Source organism: Tamandua tetradactyla, chromosome 1, assembly GCF_023851605.1.
Source record: "Tamandua tetradactyla isolate mTamTet1 chromosome 1, mTamTet1.pri, whole genome shotgun sequence".
NCBI classification, from domain to species: Eukaryota; Metazoa; Chordata; class Mammalia; order Pilosa; family Myrmecophagidae; genus Tamandua; species Tamandua tetradactyla.
This window is the reverse complement of record NC_135327.1, coordinates 20,632,501-20,654,585: the sequence shown is the minus strand read 5'-3', so window position 1 is coordinate 20,654,585 and position 22,085 is coordinate 20,632,501. Positions and strand designations below refer to the sequence as shown.

Sequence of the window (22,085 nt, the reverse complement as noted above, 5' to 3'; positions counted from 1 at the left end):
TGAAGCTTATGTAGGTGGCGGAGAAGCTCAGAGTTCCTATAGGCATACCTAAGAGTTACTTCTGGAGGACCTCTGTTCTTGCTCAGATGTGGCCTCAGTCTCTCTAAGCCCAACTCTGCAAGTGAAATCATTGCCCTCCCCCATACGTGGGACATGACATTCAGGGGTGAAAGTCTCCCTAGCGATGTAGGAGGTAACTCCCAGGGAGGAATCCAGACCTGGCACCGGGGGATCAACAATTCCATCTTGACCAAATAGGGGAAAAAAGTATAATTAAGAAAGAACCAGTGGCAGATAGAATTGAAATAGAGTTGAGAGGCTACTCCGGAGGTTGCTCTTATGCCAGCTTCAGTTAGACCTTGCTACCTATCATAACCTGCCAACCCCTAACCAGGACCATTCCATCCAATCTTAAAGACCATCTAGGGCAACATATAAGATTCCACAAGGGTTTCATGCACTCGAGTAATTTTCCAGAAGCCTACAAGCTCCAAATGTGTCCCTGGTCCAGATAAGTCCTGAAACCTAGCCCAGCCTCTCCAGAACATCAGAGAGTTCCCTCATCCTACCCCATATTGACAAACCCTTCCAATTTGAAAAGTTTAGAATTGCCATAGCCCAAACACCCCTAAAGAGAGAGATAGAAAGATCAAAGTTGATGGTCAAGTTTTCAGAGAAGATAGGATTTAACAGATGAATATGAATGCTGAATCATTACATTAATAATATCTCTTTTAGTCTACAGTATTTTAGAGCAGCTAGAAGTAAAAACCTGAAATTGTGGAATTGTAACCCATGTCAGACTCTGAAATCTGTTCTACAACTAATTGTGGTGTTGTACTTTGAAATTTATGGCTTTTTGGTATATATGTTATTTTTTCACAAAAAAAAGAAGGAAAAAAAGTCATTTGTGATGATAAAAAATTTTTAGACCCTCTAGCCGCCTGTATTCTGGAGCAACTAGAAAGAAAAATATGAGAGGATCGTATGGTAGTCCATAACAAACTTGAGATCTGTTTGTAACTACTTGTTGAAGAGTGCTTTGAAAACTACTGCTTTTTTATTTCTTTGCTTTGTATATGTTATACTATACAATTTAGAAAGTTAAAAAAAAAAAATCAAATTAACCTCACCTGTCTAAACTCATTTAGTGGCAAAACCTGACCTAGGTTGAGGAGGCTTATTTTAGTCTGTTTATTTCACTTGATGTAAGCATATATCATTAAAAATATACTAATGTCTTTGGGGATGCTTTTATATTAATATATGATATGTACACTGTTTTACTATTCAAAATATCAGGAAATTCTGAATTCCAAAACATATCTCAGCCCAAGGATTTCAAATGACTTGTGGTCACCATCACCTAGAAACTTTCTTTGTTTTCAAAAGTGGGTGATGACTGGGCGGGCCACGGTGGCTCAACAGGCACAGTGCTCGCCTACCATGCCAGAGGACCCGGGTTCAATTTCCAGTGCCTGCCCATTTAAAAAAAAAAAAAAAAGGTGGGTGATGACAAATCACAGATGAGATTTTATTTCTTATTGATTGAAAGTACTTTCTTGTCATAATGAGAACTAAGATAATTTCTTGTCTTCATACTTCAGGGACGTGTTCTTCTTTGACAGGTACAACATTGAAATTGCTTGCAAATGAAGTTCAAATGTAGTAGAACTAAGTATCAAGTATTTAAAAAATGATGAAGGTTTTTCTCAAGCATACACAGAGGTGGCTTTATTAGTTTTAATTCTTCTTTAGGGTCCATGTAATAAGTATTAGAAAAGATCCAGATTATATGAGAAATTGTTAGAACAGTAATACAACTGAGTTTTAAAATGAGCAAAAGATTTGAACTAATATGTCACAAAGGAAGATATGAAAATGGCCAATGTATTAATTTTCTAAAGCTGCTGTAATAAACTATCAAACCAGGTGACTTAAAATAAATTTATTGTCTCATGGCTCAGGTTGCTAGAAGTTTGAAGTAAAGGTGTTGGCAGGGCTTTTGCTCCCTCTGAAGGCTAAGGCAGAGAATCTTTCCTTTCCTCTTCCTGTCTTGTGGTGGCTCCCAGCAGTCCTTGGCATTTCTTGGCTTATAGCTATATTACTACAAGATCTGTCTCTCTTGTCACGTGATTGCCTTCCCTGTGTGTCTTCATATGGCCTTCCTACAAGGGCATCAGACATTGGCCTTAGAGCTCAGCATAATCCAGCTTCATCTTAACTAATTATATCCACGACGGTACTTTTTCCAAGTGGAGTCACATTCTGAGATTCGGATGGACACGAATTTTGGAGGGGATACTGTTCAAAACAGTACAGCCAATAGGCATATAAAAAGAGTGCTTAACATCTTTAGTCATCATGAAAATGAAAATTAAAACCATAATAGGGTATGACTACAATCCCACTGGGATGGCTAAAGTAAGACTGACAACACCAAATGTTGATAAGATGTAGAGCAAACGGAACTTTCATACAGTGCTGGTGGCAGCATAAATCTTTGGAAGTCTGTTTGGCAGGTTTTTATGAAGTTAAACATCTGTCTGTCTTATGACCTGGCAAATCCACTCCAAGGTATTTACCCAAGAGAAATGAAAATGTCCATAAAAAATCTGGTACAAGAATAAGAATGGTCATAATAGCCATATTCATAACAGTTGAAATCTGGAAATAACCTGTATGTTCATTTACAGGAGGGTAGATATACAAATGCTTGTATGAGTACTACTTTGTAACAAAGAATGAACTCTGATGCATGCAACAGCATTGATGAATTTCGAAAGTGTTAGGTTGAGCAAAAGAAGCCAGGCATAAGAGAGAGTGCATACTGTATGATTTCATTTACGTGATGATCAAGAACAGGCACAACTGATTCATTGTGTTTAGGAATCACAACATTGTTTCAGTGGGGTGGGAATGGCAGTATGGGGGAAGGGCTTGACTAGGAAGGGACAAAAGGGAACTTTTTTGGGGGAGTAGAAAGTCGATAGCTTGATAAGATATAAGCATTTATCAAAACTCATCAGGTGGTACACTTACAATCTGCAAGTGTATTTCAGTATGTAAATTATACCTCAGTTTTAAAAATTAGGGGAAATGATACAAGAGGCATTCATCAAAAAGTTAATATCTTTTCTACTTCTGTTAACTTTGTCCTGTAGTTCCAAGGACATTCTCCTACATAACACACAGAAAATGTACATTGATGCAACAGCACCATCTGCTATGTAGTTCATATTCACATATCCCCAAATATCCTGGTAATGTCCTTGATTAGCATTTTTTATATCTGGGATTCAGTAAAGATCACCCATTACCTATTTCTTAAAAGCTTTTTAGAGGAAAATGTAGGAATGTAAAATATCTTTGCATTAAAATCTTGAGTCCTGGGAACATTTTTTCTGGCACCTATAATTTTTCAGGAGCTCATTCTGTTTTTCTCAGAATTCTTGAGTCAATGTAATGAAAGTTGAAGAAAGTTTTAAAATGCAGAATTAGAATTGGAAATCTTGCTTTCATTTTCTTAAATTTGTTCTGTTTGCTTTTTACTGAGAATTTATGGCTTAAAAAACTTCTATAGTTGTTTGAATTACAAATAAGTGGGCACTATTTCTATTTAATGTTTAGTTAATGAGATTTATCATTGGTACTAGGTTTCTGCTAGACTTTAGAGCCTAGAGGAAGGAAATTTTAGCTTAGCTGTTTGTAAAGTGTCAGCACCCCAGTTTTTCTTTTTAAGTTTTATTTCATGATCACGAAAAAGCAATACACATTACTTGTAGAAAATACCAGAAATCCAAGAACTTTTTCCAAGCACGCAACAGTTGAGTGATGGCTAACACATCAGAAAATATCTCTCATCTTTTTTCTATGCAAACACATTCACATTATTTTCATTTAAAAAAAAAAAAAGATGGTGGAGTACATTTAGCTGCTTAATTTACTTTATCATAAGCACTTCTCATTATTAAATATTCTATAACTTTATTTTAAAATGGCTGTGGTGGTGTTTCTAGATAGAAATACTATAGTTTTTTAAAAACTTTTTTCATTTAGAAATATAACAAAGTAAAATTCATAGAACACCAGTGTACAGCTTAATGAATTATTTTAAAGTGTACACCCTTGTAACTGCCACCCAGGTCAAGACATCGAACATGACCAGCAACCAGGAGTCCCCTGCATACCCCTTCCCAATCACAACCCCTTTGCTCCCCCTAAAGGTAATTACTACCCTGACTTTATGAAAGTCATTTCCTTGCTTTTCTTTATTGTTCTCCACTTATGTTTGTATCTCTAATACTGTAATTTAATTTTACCTGCTTTTGAACTTTTTACAAATGAAATAATGACAGTATACATTCTTTTGTGTATGGCTTCTTTCATTAAGCATTTTGTTTTTAAGATTCATGCATATTATCTTGAATAGCTATAGTTCATTTATTTTTTATTGCTGTGTAATAGTTCATTCATTGAATACACTATTATTTATTGATTCTACTGTTGACAAACATTTGCGTTGTTTATAGTCCAAGCTTTTATGAATGATGCTGCCATAGAATGTTCTCGATATGCTACCTGATATGTATGTGCATGTATTTCTCTAAAGAATCCAAATCTAGGAATGAAGTTACTAGGTCAGAGAATGTTCATATCTTCAGTTTATTCTTTCAGTCACGCCAAACTATATTCTCAAATGGTTAAATCAGTTTGTGGTATGCGTTCTGCATCCTCATTAGCACTTGTTTTCGTCAAATTTTAATTTTAGCCATTCTGGTGGACGTAATGATATCTCATTATGGTTTTAATTTGCATTATTTTGTTTTCTTTATATTGTTAGTGAGGTTAAATACCTTTCATACGTCTTCTGGCTGTTTGAATATCTTCTTTTGTGCAGTACCTGATTCACATCTTTTGCTTTTTTCTTCTGAGTTGCCTTTTTCTTACTGATTTATATAGTCTAGATAGAAACTTTTTATTGCATATATAAGTTGCATATATCTTCAACTCTGAAGGTATCTTATCCTTTTCATTTAATAATGGTATCTTTTGATGAATAGTCTTGATTTTAATGTAGTTCATTCAGTTGATCACATTTTTCCTTTATAAGGGTAAGTACTTTTTATGTCTTATATAGTCTTAGAAATGGGATTGCTGGGTTAAAGGTATATTCATCTTTAGATTTTTGCTAGCAATGTACCCTCCCACCAGCAGTATAAACCTTTTGATACCATTTTCACTCCCAGCAACAGTGTATGCATGACTTTTCCATACTCCTGCTTAAACTGGAGTGTTTGGATAAATTTTGCCAATGGAATAGATCTCCTCTGTTTCTTAATGAGAATTTTATCTTAATTTGCCTGTGAGATTCAGAGATTAAATTTGTTTCATTATTCCAAGAACATGGCTGTTGAATAAGCATAATTACAAACAATGCTAAAAATACCCTCTCACTTTTAAAAAAATTTTATTAATAAAACCATACATACAATATGAACATTCTCTTTATCGCGTAGTTGTATGTTTATCATCGTGATCATTTCTTAGAATACTTGCATCAATTCAGAAAAAGAAATAAAAAGAAAACAAAAAATTCATACATGCCTACCCCTTACCCCTCCCTTTCATTGATCACTAGCATTTCAATCTACTAAATTTATTTTAACATTTGTTCCCCCCATTATTTATTTATTTTTAATCTGTATGTTTTACTCATCTGTCCATAAGGTAGATAAAAGAAGCATCAGACACAAGGTTTTCACAATCACACAGTCACATTGAGAAAGCTTTATCATTATACAGTCACCTTCAAGAAACATGGTACCTTCTTACTTTTGATTTGGAGGAGCATTTAAGGCTAGTCAGGAAGAAAGATAAGAATCTGAAAAGCTGTTTCCTTTTTTATTAACTTAGGTCAGCAACATGAATTTGGCTTAAATTGATGAAACTTAATGTAGTATATCAAGGGAGCCATGAAATGGATGAGTAAGATTTTTGTAGGTTTCTCTTAAAATTTTGTGATAAATTTTTAAAAGGTAAACTCATGATTTTTACTTGCTTTTGAACGCATACTTTTATTCAGAGAAGGTGATCCACCCTCCTTCCCCCACCCTCCTCACACACTCCAGACTTATCTCTGTTCCTCTTTCCTGCCAGTCCCTAATATTCATTCATACTCTTGGCAAGGTGTGAGGCAGGCTCCTTAAGTTCTCCTTGAGGTGGTGTTTAATTCTGAGACTAGACAACAAGACTGGTTGGAAGAAGCTTTTGTTAGAAAGTAAAATTTGAGGTGGAGTTCTCCCCTCCACTCTTAGCCTTATTACCACTACTTTAGTTTAGTTTAGATCTTCAGCATTTTTTACAGGACTTTTAAGATAGTCTAACTCTCCACTCTACTCCAGTCTTCCCATGGTTGCCAGAATGAAATTCTTAAACCTCAGTTTATTCCCATGGTTAATATCTTTCAGAGACTCCAGTGGGTTAAAGAGTTTACTCCCTTAGACTGATGTTTTATCATCTGCTACCTTGGCTACATCTCTAGCCTCCTCACTTATTCACTTCCCCACAATCCTTACCCTAAATTTTCAATGTTGTTTCATATTTGCTTGCCCTACCAGCTAGAATCCTCTCCTCTCTATCTATTACCAACCCATTTGCCTAATAGCTAACTTCTTTAAAAATCCGCTCAAGCAGAACATCCCCTTTGGAAGGTTTATTCCCTGATCATTATTCAATTTCTGTACCCTCATACCCTCTTAGCCCCCAATTCCATGTTAGGTGTTCCCTTTTCTGAGCTGCCATAGCCCTCATATTATATACCCCATCACTGTGTTTTGTATTATAATCAACTTGATTCTCCTGCTCAGTTGAACTCCTTTGAGGGCAGAGCCCTGATTTCCCCTCCTTATTGCCCCTACCCGACTCTACCATTGTGTCATTTATAGAAGGCACCCCAATTAAATTAAACCCCAAATGTCTAATGAATGATCAAATACAAAATTATACCTAACTTTCTTAATAATGTATTTATGAAAGAACTTATGGAGAAGGAGGTCAGTTAGAAAGAGATAGGAACCATCTCAAGACTCTAACCTTTTCTCCCAAAGCATACAAATTTAGGAATGACTGATGTGCTTTTAGGAGTTTAGGATTTTGCTCATCTAAGTTGTGCCTTACTGTCACAGAAGGATGCCTTGCAGTGGGCTCGCAATCCAGCTGTGGTGGAAGGAGAGGAGCCAGAGGACTCAGCTGATGTGGAGAGTTGTGGGTCTAATGAAGCCAGCACTGTGAGTGGTGAAAATGATGGTAAGTATGTATCCTTAAGAAGATGGGTAAAGAGCCACAAGCAGTCTCTAGGGACTAACCTTTACTTTCCTCTCTTCCAGTGTCTCTTGATGAAACATCTTCAAATGCATCCTGTTCCACGGAATCTCAGAGTCGGCCTCTTTCTAATCCTAGAGATAGCTACAGAGCTTCCTCGCAGGTAGGGAGGAAAGTTGATCACCAGGCTGGGAGAATGAATGAGGGCAGGTGCAAGACAGGATTCTTCCTTCTGAAGTTAATTGTGAATGTGTTCAGAGAATGGAGAAAATAAATTTGGTCTCTGTTAGTGCCATTTAAAGGAGGGCCATAGGGAAAGTGGACAGTAGATCTGAGAGAAGATTGATTTGTTTTTTCTCTTTACCATGGCTGAATAATTTTGTTCATTTTTGTCATAAACATCTAGGGAGAAATATAGCATAGTGCAGACTATGTGAGATCATGAGCTTTGGAGTCAGAGACCTCAATTTGAATTATGGCCCTGCCACAGTTGGGAGTAGGTTTGATACCTTGGGCAAAATACATGTCTGTAAAATGGAGTAACAAATTCTTTTCAGCTTGAGGTGGGAGATGTAAAGAAGAGAAGTTGCATAGGAAATGCTGGACACAGTGGCTGGCATATCACTCAGTAATGTTCTTCAGTGCTGCTGTCAGCTGTCTATTCTGGTTGAATAGAAAGAGATTGGATGGAGATACGATTAAGAGAGGGAGTGTTGTTTTGGCCCTGAAGATGACTCAGGCTATTTTTTATTCTCCCTTGGAATTCAGGCCAGTAAGCAAAAGAAAAAGGCTGGGGTGATGCTGCCTCGAGTTGTTTTGACTCCTCTGAAGGTAAACGGGGCCCACGTGGAATCTGCATCAGGTATGTGTAAACTTACTGTAAGTGTTGTTTCTTCCTCAGGTCCTCTGTCAGCAATTTCAAGGCAGTGTGATACCAGTTGAACCCTTTAGCCACAGAAGGCTGAGACCCACCTTCTCTGGAAGAGAGCATGCTGTGGTGGTGAGAACCTTATTAGGTTCTAGTACTGGGCTCTGCTGTGTGCCCTGTTCTTTGCCTCACAGGTGGTCATGAGGGTCTGATGGAGTGTGCAAGTATTTTGTAAAAGATGTAGTGATGCACAAACATACGATGATGGCTTGACATTCTTAAGGTGGTATTCTAAAACCAGACAGTCAAGTGGTGATTCCTGACAGCCTGGGGCTGGGCTATAGAACTACTCTGGTATTGCTGGCAGTTTCTCAGGGAAAGCTGGAGGAAATAAGTTTGTCTGAGAGCCATGGATGCAGTATGTGATACTTTTGACCAGTGGAATGCTGTGCCTTCAGGATTCTCAGGTCGCCACGCCGATGGCGAGAGTGGCAGCCCATCCAGCAGCAGCAGTGGCTCTCTGGCTCTGGGCAGCACTGCCATTCGTGGCCAGGCTGAGGTCACCCGGGACCCTGCCCCGCTCCTGAGAGGCTTCCGGAAGCCGGCCACAGGTGAGTATCTTGGCACTCATTTATCTGCCTATAAGAGGGATCCCCTGCAGGCCTCATTGGAAGATATCTTCTACTCCAATTACTTTACCATTTTATTTTAACTTCTTGGGTGGCCCTCTGCTTTTTGTTTCTTTTATTTTTACCTTGTATTTTGGTTATTTTATGTATAGAGCTTCTCTGCTAGAATGCAAGAGAACTTCTTATGGGCAGAAGTGATGACACGTTGCTCCCTGTGTGTCCCTTTGTGGGTCTAGCCCGCTGCCTGGCTTGGTACCACTTAGTAAGTTGTTTGAGTGAATGCAAATTGCTTTTGAGCCTCTCAGTGAAAAATTCCAACATCCATTTTCTTTTTTGATAGCATCCTGCCATGTTCATTCTTAACATCCATATTCTTTTACATCTATAGTCATGACTTTTTTCAACTTAGTATGTTAAATGGAAGCATGTTGAATTTTTTTTAAAGATGCTTTTATTGTTAAATCTTAAACAAACATACAAACATTCTATACATGGTGTACAATCAATGGCTCACAGTGTCATCACATAATTGTGTATTCATCACCATGATGATTTTTTTTTAACATTTGCATGTCTCAGCAAAAGAAAGAAAAAAGAAAAAACTCATACATACCAAACCCCTCACCCTACCCCTTCCTCTCATTTAATACCACAGGTATTTCAGTCTACTCAATTTATTTTAACCTTTGTTCCTTCTGTTATTTATTTTTTATCCATATTTTTTACTTACCTGTTCATACCCTAGATAAAAGGAGCATCAGACACAAAGTTTTCACAATCACACATCACATTGTAAAAGCTATTATCATTATACAATCATCTTCAAGAAGCATGGCTACTGGAACACAGCTGCACAGTTTCGAGTCATATGTTGAATTTTGTGAATGCGAACAAATCCATTAGTGCTCCACCCCACACCCCTAGTAGGACTATTTGCAGAGCTGGCATGCTGTTTGCTGTTTCAGGATTTATTTTTTAAAGCCCACATTCTGCTTCTTTTATAGATGGGCCACATTAAACCATTAAGAAGACAAGCCTTGGCCTCTGAAATTTAGAATAAATCATTGCCCAAACTGGAACTAGGTTTACTATCTTGTGGCTTTTCCAACTTAGCAGCAGTGCTCTAAGGTCTCATAGGTCTCTATTCTTAATACTTCTTTCAAAAGTAACATTTGCTTAGGCTTCAGTGAAAGCTATTGACGTTTCACTTGACTTTGAACATTCCTGTATGTAGATCATCCCATTCACAGAAGGCTTCTGCAGATTTTTCTGTAGTACACCGACTAGATTTGTTTTTAGACAGCTCCTATCATTTCATTAGTTGGACTTTGCAGAGCCTGTTCTTCAGCTTTGGAGGGAAGCTTAGGATATGCCTCCAGCCTGGTTTTGCCCAGGAAGTGTGTCCTTTTCATGTTTATAACACAGTATGGTAGAGAGTGTTATCTGGGAGGGTGCAAGCCCCCAAGTGTTCTCTTGGGTTTGATAATAATGACAGTAGCCTGGAAAGAATCATTGTAAAATGCAGTTTGGTAAGTCATAGAGACAGAGAATAGAATAATGGTTATCAGGAGCTGGGAGAAAGCGAGAATGGGGATTATTGTTTAATAGATACAGCGTTTCTGTTTGTGGTCATGAAAAAGTCATAGTAATGGATGGTGGTGATAGTAACATAATATTGTGAATATAGTTAATACTACTGAAGTGTACGTTTTAAAAATGGATTATAATGAGAAATAAAAAAGAGTTTTTTGGAGTGAAAAAATGCAGTTTGGTGTGGACTGAAAGATTGAGTAGATTGTGTGCAAGTAAATTCTGAGTAGCTGGTGCTGCTACCAAAGTTTCCTCTCAGTTGGCATTTGTTCTTGCTTTAAGAAACTAAAAATCTATACCTTCTTATTGCTTCAAAAATCACAGGTCAAATGAAGCGCAACAGAGGGGAAGAGATAGATTTTGAGACACCTGGGTCCATTCTTGTTAACACCAACCTCCGTGCCCTGATAAACTCCCGGACCTTCCATGCTCTGCCATCACACTTTCAGCAGCAGCTTCTCTTCCTCCTGCCTGAAGTGGACAGACAGGTATGGATGGAAGGCCTCTTTGTCTCTTTTCTCAGGGTGCTTCTTCTGTTCCCTTTCCAAATTGGTTTTTAAAATTATTTTCTTTTATTTTTTCCTTGCTTCTAGGTGGGGACAGATGGCCTGATGCGTCTCAGTAGCAGTGCTCTGAGTAATGAGTTTTTCACCCATGCGGCTCAGAGCTGGCGGGAACGCCTGGCTGATGGTAGGTAGACATCATCATCATCAGACGCTTGAGATGTGCTTGCCATGTGTGCTGTTGCACATCTGGTATTTAAACCTGAGCAATCATTTTTCACCAATCTTTTTCTTTTCTCTCAAGAGACACTTAGTAGAAGGTAGGCTTTACTCTCAATATTAATAAATTTAGTGAATGATAGTGGGCCACATAGCTCCAAAGAAGTTATTTGGTTAGTGACTATTCATCTAAATGTGGGTTCTGTGTGTTTTGGGCTTTTGCTCTAGCATGTCCATTTCATCATTAAAACTATGAACTCCTGTTCTTTCAAATAACGATGGCATTGTCTGGAATGGGGAGGAAAATACACATATGATATCCCACTAGGCTGTCTTTTTAGGCATTGCCACTTGGTGTGATTGTTAGTGTCTCCTTAATTTTTTTTTGGCAAGCTACATGGGGTTTGTGAAGTGTTGGGGATACCAGCCTTAAGTTTCCAGTAGAGTCACACAGGACAAGCTTATGTCACACTGTGTGAAATATGGACTACCAGGGAAGCTCATTAGAGACTCAGTATTCATAATTGTGTGTTTCTTGTTTGTTTTTAATGTTTTACATATATACCCAGGGTTTATATTGGGGGCTGATTACACTGATAGCCTCTGCTTGGCACATACCCAAATTCTAAATTCTCAAAAGGAAAACTTGTTTGACGTAAGCCATATTGTTTATATAAACAGTTTAGGCACAATGTGCCACTCTTATCAGCAGAGTAAGAGTCCTCCTTAAATCTAAGCTCCCAGATGCCAGCCAAGATTGCCAATCTAAGTCAATACAGCCTTATAAGCAGGTTGTCTTTCTAAGGATAAAACAGACTTGCTATGTTAATTCTTCTCTACACAGGGAATAAGAATGTTTGTTCTAATAAATGAATTGCATGTTATTTAATGATTGACTACTCTAAAAACAATAAATTTCCTTTATAGTAGATGTATTAGTTTTGTCCTGAGCAAGAGCATGATAATGAGATGCCCTTTGGAGGAGGTAGGAGTGAGTGTGAAGAAGATAGAATTTTTTTAAATCTCCAAAGTCACATGGACTTTGAAAATTCCTGATGTGGTACAATCACAGAATTTGGCTGTCCGTAAGACCAGACCTTAATATCCTGAATATATTCACTAGAAAAATTTTATTTTTCTTAAGGTGAATTTACCCATGAGATGCAAGTCAGAATACGTCAGGAAATGGAGAAGGAAAAGAAAGTGGAACACTGGAAAGAAAAATTCTTTGAAGACTACTATGGACAGAAGTAAGCACTTGGTGCTATGATTCCTGGCTTGGGCTTTGTGGGGGGGATTCATGCAGTTGGTCTCTGAGTAATGCACATTTGTGTGTTGGACAATAATTTGGAGGTTTGGATGACTCTTGTCATTTATATTAATGTCACTCATATAGTGAAGTTAACACACAGTTTGCCTTGACCAGTGTTGTGCACATGCAGGCTTATTTTGCATTTAATTTATTTTGAGATATATACATATCTGGGTGCATATTATTAACAGAAATAAAATAGACAGTTCCCTCTTTGGTCTGTAACTGATTGAGTGAGTTTGGTTTGCAGATTGGGTTTGACCAAAGAAGAGTCGTTGCAGCAGAACACGGGCCAGGAAGAAGCTGAAATCAAGAGTGGCTTACGCATCCCAGGAGAAACAACACGGCCACAGCGTGGTCCAGCCACCCGGCAGCGAGATGGGCTTTTCAAGAAGCGCTCTCGACCAGATCTGCGAACCAGAGCCAGAAGAAATCTGTATAAAAAACAGGAGCCAGAACAAGCAGGGGTTGCTAAGGACACAAAATCTGTGGCATCGGACATCCCACTCTACAAAGATGGGGAGGCAAAGGCCGATTCACCGGGAATAGGCAGTCCCCACCTGCTGGGTATCTCTTCCAAAGCACCTGACTCAGAGTGTCCCGATTTCCCTGTGGAACCTATGGCTTCCCGGATCCAGACCGAGCCGGACAACTTGGCACGTGCCTCTGTGTCTCCAGACAGAATTCCTAGCTTGCCTCAGGAGACCGTGGATCAGGAGCCCAAGGATCAGAAGAGGAAATCCTTTGAGCAGGCGGCCTCTGCGTCCTTTCCCGAAAAGAAGCCCCGGCTGGAAGATCGTCAGTCCTTTCGTAACACAATTGAAAGTGTTCACACCGAAAAGCCACAGCCCACTAAAGAGGAGCCCAAAGTACCGCCCATCCGGGTAGGATGCTGTTTGATTCCTGCCTGCCCTGGAGCCAGGATTCCTTTGAGGATCTTGAAATTTGTAGAGGCCTTAAGGCCTTTGTATTAATTGTAGGAGAGCTTAGAGCTTTCCTTGAGAAAGTTCAGGGGTGATGAGATTCTTCTCATTTTTGTTCACTCTGGTAAAGTTATCTCTAGAGGTCAGAATCCTTTGGGATTATTAGAAAATGTTAGATTATTTGCTATAGTGACTCACATGGTCCCACTGGAAATTAAATTTAGAAGTGTGGCATACAGCAGCTCTTGATCAGTATCTTCTCAGAATGGTGTGTGTCTTGGACAGCCACTTACCAGAGATATTTCATTTTATTTTTTAAGGAAAATTGAGTCCTTAGACTATTATCCACCCATAAGCTACTTAGATCCAATTTTGCTTTACAGTTCTTAATCCTAGGCCAAATCACTCAGTCATTTAAAACTGTTTTCTGATTCCTTTCTTGCAGATTCAACTTTCACGTATCAAACCACCCTGGGTGGTTAAAGGTCAGCCCACTTACCAGATATGCCCCCGGATCGTCCCCATCACGGACTCCTCCAGCCGGGGTCGGACTGGTGCCAGGACCCTTGCAGACATTAAAGCCCGTGCTCTGCAGGCCCGAGCCCAGCGAGAGGCGGCCACCACTGCCATCGGAGGGGGGGGTGGCCCGGGTGGAGGTGGCGGCGGGACCACTGACGAGGGAGGTGGCAGAGGCAGCGGCAGTGGTGATGGTGGTAAGGCCTGTGGCCACCCCGAGCCCAGGGGAGCCCCAGGTGTCCCTGGAGAGTGTGCGTCAGATCTACAGCGAACACAACTATTGTCGCCTCATCCTCTAAGTGGGGAGCATGTCCACTCTGGAACTGTCATATCCAGAGCCAGGAGAGAAGACAACCTGGCTTCTCTTAAAAAGGAGAAAAGCTGTTCACTGCAGAGGGTGCCAGGTGTCCTCACAAGTGAGCTAGAAGATGCCTCCCAACTCCCCATTGCTCCCACTGGGGACCAGCCGTGCCAGGCCTTGCCCCCATTGTCCTCTCAAACCCCAGTACCTGAGAGATTAGCTGAACAGCCTGAGCTGCATCTAAATGTTAGAACTGAATGCGAGTCTGGTACCACTTCCTGGGAAAGGGATGATGAAGCGCAAGGACCCTCTCTCCCCGTAGAGGGTGATCCTATTCAGTCTCTAGTGGGTGATGTTTTATCAGAAGAAGGAACTGGCCAGCCTCTAGACAGTAATCCCATTATGAAGGATCCTGTAAATGTGACCCCCAGTTCTACTCCTGAGTCCTCATTGGCTGATTGCCTGCAGGGCAGATCATTTGATGATGAATTAGGACTTGGTGACTTGTGCCTACCCATGAGGAGTAATGATACTAGACAAGAAAACTTGAAAACCGAGACACTCATTTCCAGTAGTGCAATTCCCTGGATGACTTTCCTGTCAAATGATGAGTTAGTTAAGCAGCCTGAACTGGACTCCAGAGAAAATGTACCATCTGTTGAGCCCTGGGTCAGAAACGAATGGGATAAAGCTGCTTCCCTCATACCTGCATTGCTTGGGGGGTTGACGACTGAGAAGAATCCACCTGCCTCCCTTCCTCCACTGTGGGCAGTGCCATCTCGAGGAGGCATTGATAGCACTGGCATCATCTGTGAACAGATAGAAGTTGAAAAGCTTAAAATCAATGGTGACTCTGAAGCACTGAGTACTCATAGCGAATCCACAGAGACAGCCTCTGACTTGGAAGGCAGCCTTACTGAAGACACCAATGAGGCAGAGGCTTGTGAAGCCCCAGTGAAGACGGGATCATCCGATGTGGACAGTGATGAGAAACACAACTGGAACCGATCATACTCACTTTCCAAGATGAATGGTGATCTGAGTCTCATTACAAGGACAGATGGGATGGTTGCTCCTCAGAGCTGGGTGACTAGCATATGTGCAATCCCCCAAAAGATCCCAGACTCCCTGCTGCTGGCCAGGCCTGGGTCTTCCAAGGAGGCCACTAACCCACTGATGATGCAGTTGCTGCAAGATAACTTGCCCTCAGAGAAGGTTCTTCCTTCAGTCCAGGGTAGCAGCAAACCAGAATCCTTACAACTATCACTGAGAAAAGGTCAGAGCCATGGCAGCTTCTTGGGGATGGGTTCTTTGCATGAACCTGGAGAAAACAGTCTCGCACTTGGTGAATGCAGCCCCAGTTCCTTAAGAGCTTTGAAGGAGCCTCTTGTGCATGAAAACCTTGAAGTCAGCCCTGGTCTTGCCAGGCTAGAGATCATCCAGGCTCCAGGAGTGCCCAAAAAGATTTCCAAGACAGTCCCAAGCTTTAACTCCCAACAGCCTATGACAAATCTGATAGCTTCTTCTGGAAATCGAGAAGAAATGGATTCCAAAGAGCAGTTCTCTTCCTTTGGTTTTGAAGATCAGAAGGAAACTGATGACTTGTCTCAGTGCAGTAATTCAAATGCTGCTTCGGGCAAAAGTCCAGGAAAGCTGACTACCTCAAGAGCCCCTTGTTTCTCACCTCCAAATGTGATCTCCTTTGGTCCAGATCATACAGGTCGGTCCCTGAGTGATCAGAACAATGTTGGAAGCCAAGGGAAAAAGCTCTTTGGTTCTAGGAATGTGGCTGCAACCCTTCAGTGCCCCAGGCCTGTGGACCTGACGCCACTGCCTGCTGATGTTCCTCCTGTTTTTCCCAGTAGGAGGTTGGGACCAAGCAAAAACTCAGTGTCTGGTGGGGAACAGAGTGCAAGGGAGGACTGGGCATCAAACCCAACTCCTGCCTCAATTGGCAGCATCAAGAGTGAGAAGACTTTTGTGGGGGACCCACTCAAGATGAATGCAGAGAACAGAAAAGCTGTTGGCCAGAGTACTCTGGAGCTTACAGATCATTTGCAAGGGATGCCCTTTGTGATGGACTTGCCATTCTGGAAATTACCCCGAGAAGCTGGAAAAGGGCTTAGTCAGCCTCTGGAGCCTTCTTCCCTCCCCTCCCAACTCAACATCAAGCAGGCATTTTATGGGAAGCTTTCTAAACTTCATTTAAGTTCTACCAGCTTTAATTATTCCTCCAGCTCTCCCACCTTTCCCAAACGTCTAGCTGGAAGTGTGGTGCAGCTAAGCCACAAAGCAAACTTTGGTACAAGTCACAGTGCATCACTCTCCTTGCAAATGTTCACTGACAGCAGCACAGTGGAAAGCATCTCGCTCCAGTGTGTGTGCAGCCTGAAAGCCATGATCATGTGCCAAGGCTGTGGTGCGTTCTGTCATGATGACTGTATTGGACCCTCAAAGCTCTGTGTATTGTGCCTTGTGGTGAGATAATAAATCATGGCCATGGGAAAAAAATGTATATTTAGTGTGTGTATTTTGATAATGATAATGATCTTAAATCTGTATACAGAATATCATTGATAAAATAGACTCTGTTGCTCTAAGCAAGAGCACCCCTCCCAGTAAAATTTACAGTGCTAAAGCCCTTCTGTTACTAATCACCCCTCTTGCTAGAGGGGTTCTTTCTTTGGGGGTGACCCATTGGGGTGCCCAAGGTTGGCTAGCCTAAGCTCTTATGCAGATGGTCAGAGCCTGGTGTGTTGCAGGCAGCCCCAGGGAACTTGAAACAAAAGCAAGAAGGTAGTGTTCTCCACCAAGGGACCTAACCTACCTGAACTGAGGAAAGATGTCAGTCTTCCACTGCCCCCTCCCTACCATCTTTTCTTCTGCTGCTTTGGGAGTTGATTGTTGGAAAGAAGCCAGCACAGGGTTAAAGTAATTCCCAGCATTGCCCACCAGGGGGCTTGAGCAGCTGCTGACCTCTGGGTCACAGTTCAATCATTTGCCAGCTGTCAGAGCCAGTTTGACCTTTGGTTCTGCTGCTGAAGCAAATTTGGAACCTTCCTGCCTCAGTATAATCCACTGGCCTACAGGATCTCTTGGAACCTTGAATAGATCTGCTTGGACAATGTAATCAGGGGAATAGGGTTGTTTTTCCTATTAAAATGCCATCTGTAGACCTTGTAAATCAGGTGTCTAGAAATTTGGTGTGGGTGAATTCCTCCACTTGACACCCTCCTTGTTGCTTTGGACTCCATGTAACTGGGGCATCTCCACGCACCTGTGTATGTGAAAATCATTTTACATTTCAAAGCAGTGTGTGTTTCTTATTTTTATATTTTTAACTCTTGGATGTATAAAGTGAACTTTTTGGCTTCTGTAAGTATGCTCTATGCACCTCTGTTTTATCATGTATTTATATGTTGTACACAGTATTGGCCGATTCTGTAAATGGATATATTGTACAGAGAACATGAACGTCTCTTCCTTACTTTACATCTTCAGCATCATTGCATTAAAGTGGTGTAATTTACTTATCTACACCTGTTGTCAGAGCCACTGAGTGCTGTGCTGCCTGACGTGAGGGTGGAGTGACTGATTTCGATCTGCTGGTTTGGCCTGGCTCACCAGCACTGTCACTGGGTCGACATGCCCCAGCCCCTAGAGCCAAGGTCAGCTGCCTGCACTTTACTGAGTAAATGCATTTTGTTCCTCATATCCCTTCTTTTCTCCTCTCCCAACCTTAAAAGGCTGCTTGCTGCCTTATGTGACAAATCACCGTCACCAGTGTTAAGTACTTTGGGATTCATGGGTGATTTCTGTGGGTAGAACCCAGGCAGGCCTTCCAGATGGGGCTTCGAGTTATGGCCTCCCAACAGTACCTGGGACTATGCTTTTCTGGGACCATGGGGCCCCTTTTTCACTTAACTTCTGACCACTTTGGAAAAGAACAAGCAATGCTTGTCTGCCCCTCTCCCAACATTTCTAGCAAATAGATGCACTGGTATTTGTCTTTCCTCGCCTTGCTTCCCGCCTTATTATTTCTCGACTTGTTGCAGAGTTGACAGTACTTGTTTAACTTGGGTCTTCCTGTGTGAGTGCTTCTGTATGAAGTATAAAATTTGTATGAATTCAGCAAGTCTCATTTCATCTGAAAGGGTTTTGTTTTGTTTTGTTTTTTTGGCTTTTATGTGGCAGTTTTTGTCTTAAGAAGCATGAGTGAGAAGTTGGCAATGTTGTGACTGTTTAAAATGCAATTATTGGCCAAGTCCAAGATGTCAACTTCTAAAGCCTGTTTACCAAAGAAAAGGAACAGAGGCCCAAGCCTGTTTGAGCCTCTTCATCCTTCTGCTGTGACCCTTGGAGCCCTCTAGGGCACAGTTTGAAACTGGTCTGGTTCATGGGGCTGTCCAGAGGAAGTACTGCTCTTGTATGTCTCTTGCAGTTGGAAAAATAAACCTGTACGACCTGCATTTGTGGCCCCACCTGTCTGTGGCCACCCCGCTGGTGCTGAGAGGTCAAATTCAAGTGCAAAACCTACGTTGGGAAGAGTAAAGGGCTGTTCACTTTACCTCGACTCTGGAGTGAATTTTCTTATGTGGCTCTTCTTTTGTGAAGTTAGTTCAAAAGGAATAACTTGTCAGCCTCACAGGTCTTTAGACTGTTTCATAACTTGGAGAACTTTTTTACTGTATGTACTAGAGGCAGAAATCCTTAATGAATGTAATGAGAATGCTGTCCTCTTGCAAACCAAAGCCATAAATGGTGACACCCCTCCACATCTGCTCATCCAAACTCTCTTGTTGAGATTGAGATTACTAAATGGATTTCTAATGGCTGATTACCTTCTGTGGGGAGTATGACCAGTTACGACCTTGGAGCCAAAGTACAAATTCTCACCTCTTTCTGTAGCATTAAGCAACAGTGAAGGAAGTGCTGGCAAAGAAGTGGAGTCTGATGTTAGTTGAGTAAGTTTTCAACAGATTTATTGATAATTATCAGTAACTTTATTAGTATATAAATACGGCAGAAGTTGAAAAAAGTGCAGAAAATTATAGAATAAAATATATATTCATTAATTTTTTCCTGTGGATTAGAGAAAATGAACTTTAATTTGTATGTGCTTGAACACCTTTTGGGACAGCTCAAGCTGCAAGTTTTTAATGCTGTTTGCTGTTTGATAGAAGCTCCATTTGAGAATTTATGGTTAAGTGGTCTGTGGTAACTGGATAATTACCTGGTGAAGTTGATGTGCCCTTGTGCCTTCATGTAACGGAGTTTACTTGCCCACTTATACTTCCAGGAGCTTAGAATGCATTGGAAACCAAGAATTAGACCTTACATAACCAATTAAATTTTGCTTGATATTGATGTGTGGTTTGGTTGCAACTTATTAGAGGGGCAGAAAAATATAGTGGGTTAGAGTACAGGCTCTGCTGCATACCAGCTCTGAGATCTTGGGGCAAGTTACTTAACCTCTTTGCCTATTTTCCCATCTGTGAATGGGGATCATAGTTCCTGCTTCATAAGGTTGGTTATTAGTGTGTGGTACATAGGAAATATTTAATGGCTGTTAGCTTGAACCAGGCCTAGACAATAATAGCTGTAAGAAGTAGAAATCTGTACAGCTACTGTGGGAAGGGAGCTGTCAAGATGTGGACTATGTGTGCTGAGGGCGTGGGATGAGGAGTATGTTGAGGTCAGGTTTTTGTTCTCACTTCTTCAGTGGTCTTGAATTTAGAGAATAACCATTTAGCAGGGGAGGCTTATTTTGCCCAAAGGACTGGGAAACATGAGTTTTCAAAATGAAGAGTGTTACCTTAACAGGCCTGATGAAATATCATTAATGCATTTTTCTATCCAATTTGCTCTTGAAGAAATAAGACCCTGCTAGAGAGAGGAGTGTATGTATGTGTGTGTGCCAAGTAAAGCAGTCCACTTGCATCAGAGACCTCTGTGGCCATGGCATCTGCTAGCTCAGACTCCCACGAGAGGAAGCAGCACATACAGTGTTGCCCTCTTCATGTGGGCACCATTTGAAGTGATGGAGAGGATGGGATTTGTGACCTTGGAGATAATTACTTGAAAATCAAAATCCGACAGTGCCTCCTCACGCTTCCTCTTTTCTGTGTGCATCAATTTGAAAGCCTGGAATGAACATCTCTAACTGTACCAAAAGATGTAGATGAAAGTTCTAGAAGAAAAGTCAAGTAATTGTCAGTGTCGCTTTACCTCAGTCAGTGGTTCTTACATGGACTCATTTGAGAGCCCAGTAGATTCTATGGACCCTTTCCCCTCAAGAATGCACATACACACAAAATTTTACATTCTATTAATGAGCTCCTTAGGCAGCTGGATCCCTCATTTAAGAACCCCTGATTTAAGTATTCTAATAATAACCTAAGAAAGAAAATTTGGGTTTATACAAAAGATTTATCAAGAGAGGGAGAGTTGACTGCAAAGAATACGTCTTAGGTTTCCTGTAACTACCAACTCTAGAGCATTTTAAATTACTTTAAAAATGCAATATATACCTGTTCTTCCCACCCCACCTTGGTGATGTTTGCCAGTTTTAACCTTGAGTAAATTTTAGTTCACTGTTCCACGGCAGCATTCCCATTTGATACTGCCCTGTACACACTGTTAACAGCAGTGGTTTGGAGCCCCGTTTAAAGAAGCTGGACTGAGAAGCTTTTAAGAGATTTCTCCTCAAGGTCCCAATGCTCCTGCGGAGCTGCATCATTGTATTTGGAGGTAAGTCCTGGTTGGCTGGCCTGGTGTGCATGAAGTGGGTCTGTGTTCTGGGTGTGTTGGCCCAGGTGGTAGGCGCTTAGTGATTGTCAGCAGTGGTTGTTTAGGTAGGACAAAGAATTTTCATGACTTGGGGGCGGATTATCTTCCCCTTGATCTCTATTTCTACATCAAAGGATGAGGTAATGAGGTGCCATCTTTTGCTTTGACCTTACTTACTAATATCTGTATTAATCTTAGCCCCAAGGTACTACCTCAGTGCAGTGGCTTTCAAACTATTGGCTCCTCTCCTTTTATCTGTTTTCTGTTTTTAGCTTCTGCATAGAATTCAGCTAAAAAAAAAAAAAAAAGATTCTGCCATTACAAAAAAAAGAACAACTTTGAAAACAACTGCCATATAGTTTGTGTATGCAATATATATATATGTATTTTATATATACCCTACATTACACAGTTGTAACTGTAAGATGTATGCTTAACATTTTAAAATCACACAATCAAAATTGTTTTTAAATCCACAACAGACAACTTTGTTCCCGTCATATTCCTACAATTTTTCCTTTAAGTTGAACCTAAATGATACGTGCAGGATGGAAAAAAATCTGTACACAAATAAACATCCTTGGAAAAAGTGGCCCTTTTGTTTCCTTCAAGGTGGGATCCAAAGTTTTGCATAGAATGGAACGTCAAATAATGAAGGTTCAGAACCAGAGATCATGTTTCCTCAGTTTTCCAAACTAGCAATTTAGAGCTTGTTATGTGAATTTTGTTTCAGTCAGTTGAGTTGAAGAGTCAGGCACTAGAGTGAGGGGTAGTTGGAAAGTGCACATTTTGTAGTCAAATAGAGTTGGTTTTAAGTTCTGGCTTGGTCACTGACAGTGAGTGAATTTAGGCAAGCCCTGAAGTCTCTTTCTTTCTTCAGGCAAATGGGTATAAGACCACCTACCTATAAGGTTATTGCAAAGTCAAAACAAGGTACATCTTAAGCTTTTATTAGGTTCTTGCATCTGATAAGCACTTGAGAAGAGGTTGGTTTCCTTCCCTTTTAAATGACTTAGGTACTGAAAGTGAATTAAAAATTTCTTTGTTTAAGAAAATATACCAAGGACTTCTGTATGCCTAGATTTTGGGCTAGTAGAAGGGGAAACCTACTA

General features: G+C 40.7%; 1 protein-coding gene across 5 annotated transcripts in view; it reads left to right on the top strand.

The window, feature by feature from the left end:
* ASXL1 (ASXL transcriptional regulator 1) overlaps nucleotides 1-21,564 on the top strand; it is a 99,133-nt gene extending 77,569 nt beyond the window's left edge. For 2 of the 5 annotated variants that reach the window (XM_077111548.1, XM_077111559.1), the window contains 10 exons: nucleotides 4,146-4,226; nucleotides 7,188-7,308; nucleotides 7,389-7,486; nucleotides 8,092-8,185; nucleotides 8,650-8,802; nucleotides 10,735-10,898; nucleotides 11,004-11,100; nucleotides 12,277-12,382; nucleotides 12,695-13,328; nucleotides 13,813-21,564. In XM_077111548.1, coding sequence (XP_076967663.1) covers nucleotides 4,146-4,226; nucleotides 7,188-7,308; nucleotides 7,389-7,486; nucleotides 8,092-8,185; nucleotides 8,650-8,802; nucleotides 10,735-10,898; nucleotides 11,004-11,100; nucleotides 12,277-12,382; nucleotides 12,695-13,328; nucleotides 13,813-16,671 — 4,407 coding nt within the window. In that variant the 3' untranslated portion in view covers nucleotides 16,672-21,564. The remainder of the gene's footprint in view (nucleotides 1-4,145; nucleotides 4,227-7,187; nucleotides 7,309-7,388; nucleotides 7,487-8,091; nucleotides 8,186-8,649; nucleotides 8,803-10,734; nucleotides 10,899-11,003; nucleotides 11,101-12,276; nucleotides 12,383-12,694; nucleotides 13,329-13,812) is intronic. The other 3 variants (XM_077111566.1, XM_077111576.1, XM_077111583.1) reach the window with 3 other exon arrangements.
* Nucleotides 21,565-22,085: the final 521 nt, after the last annotated feature.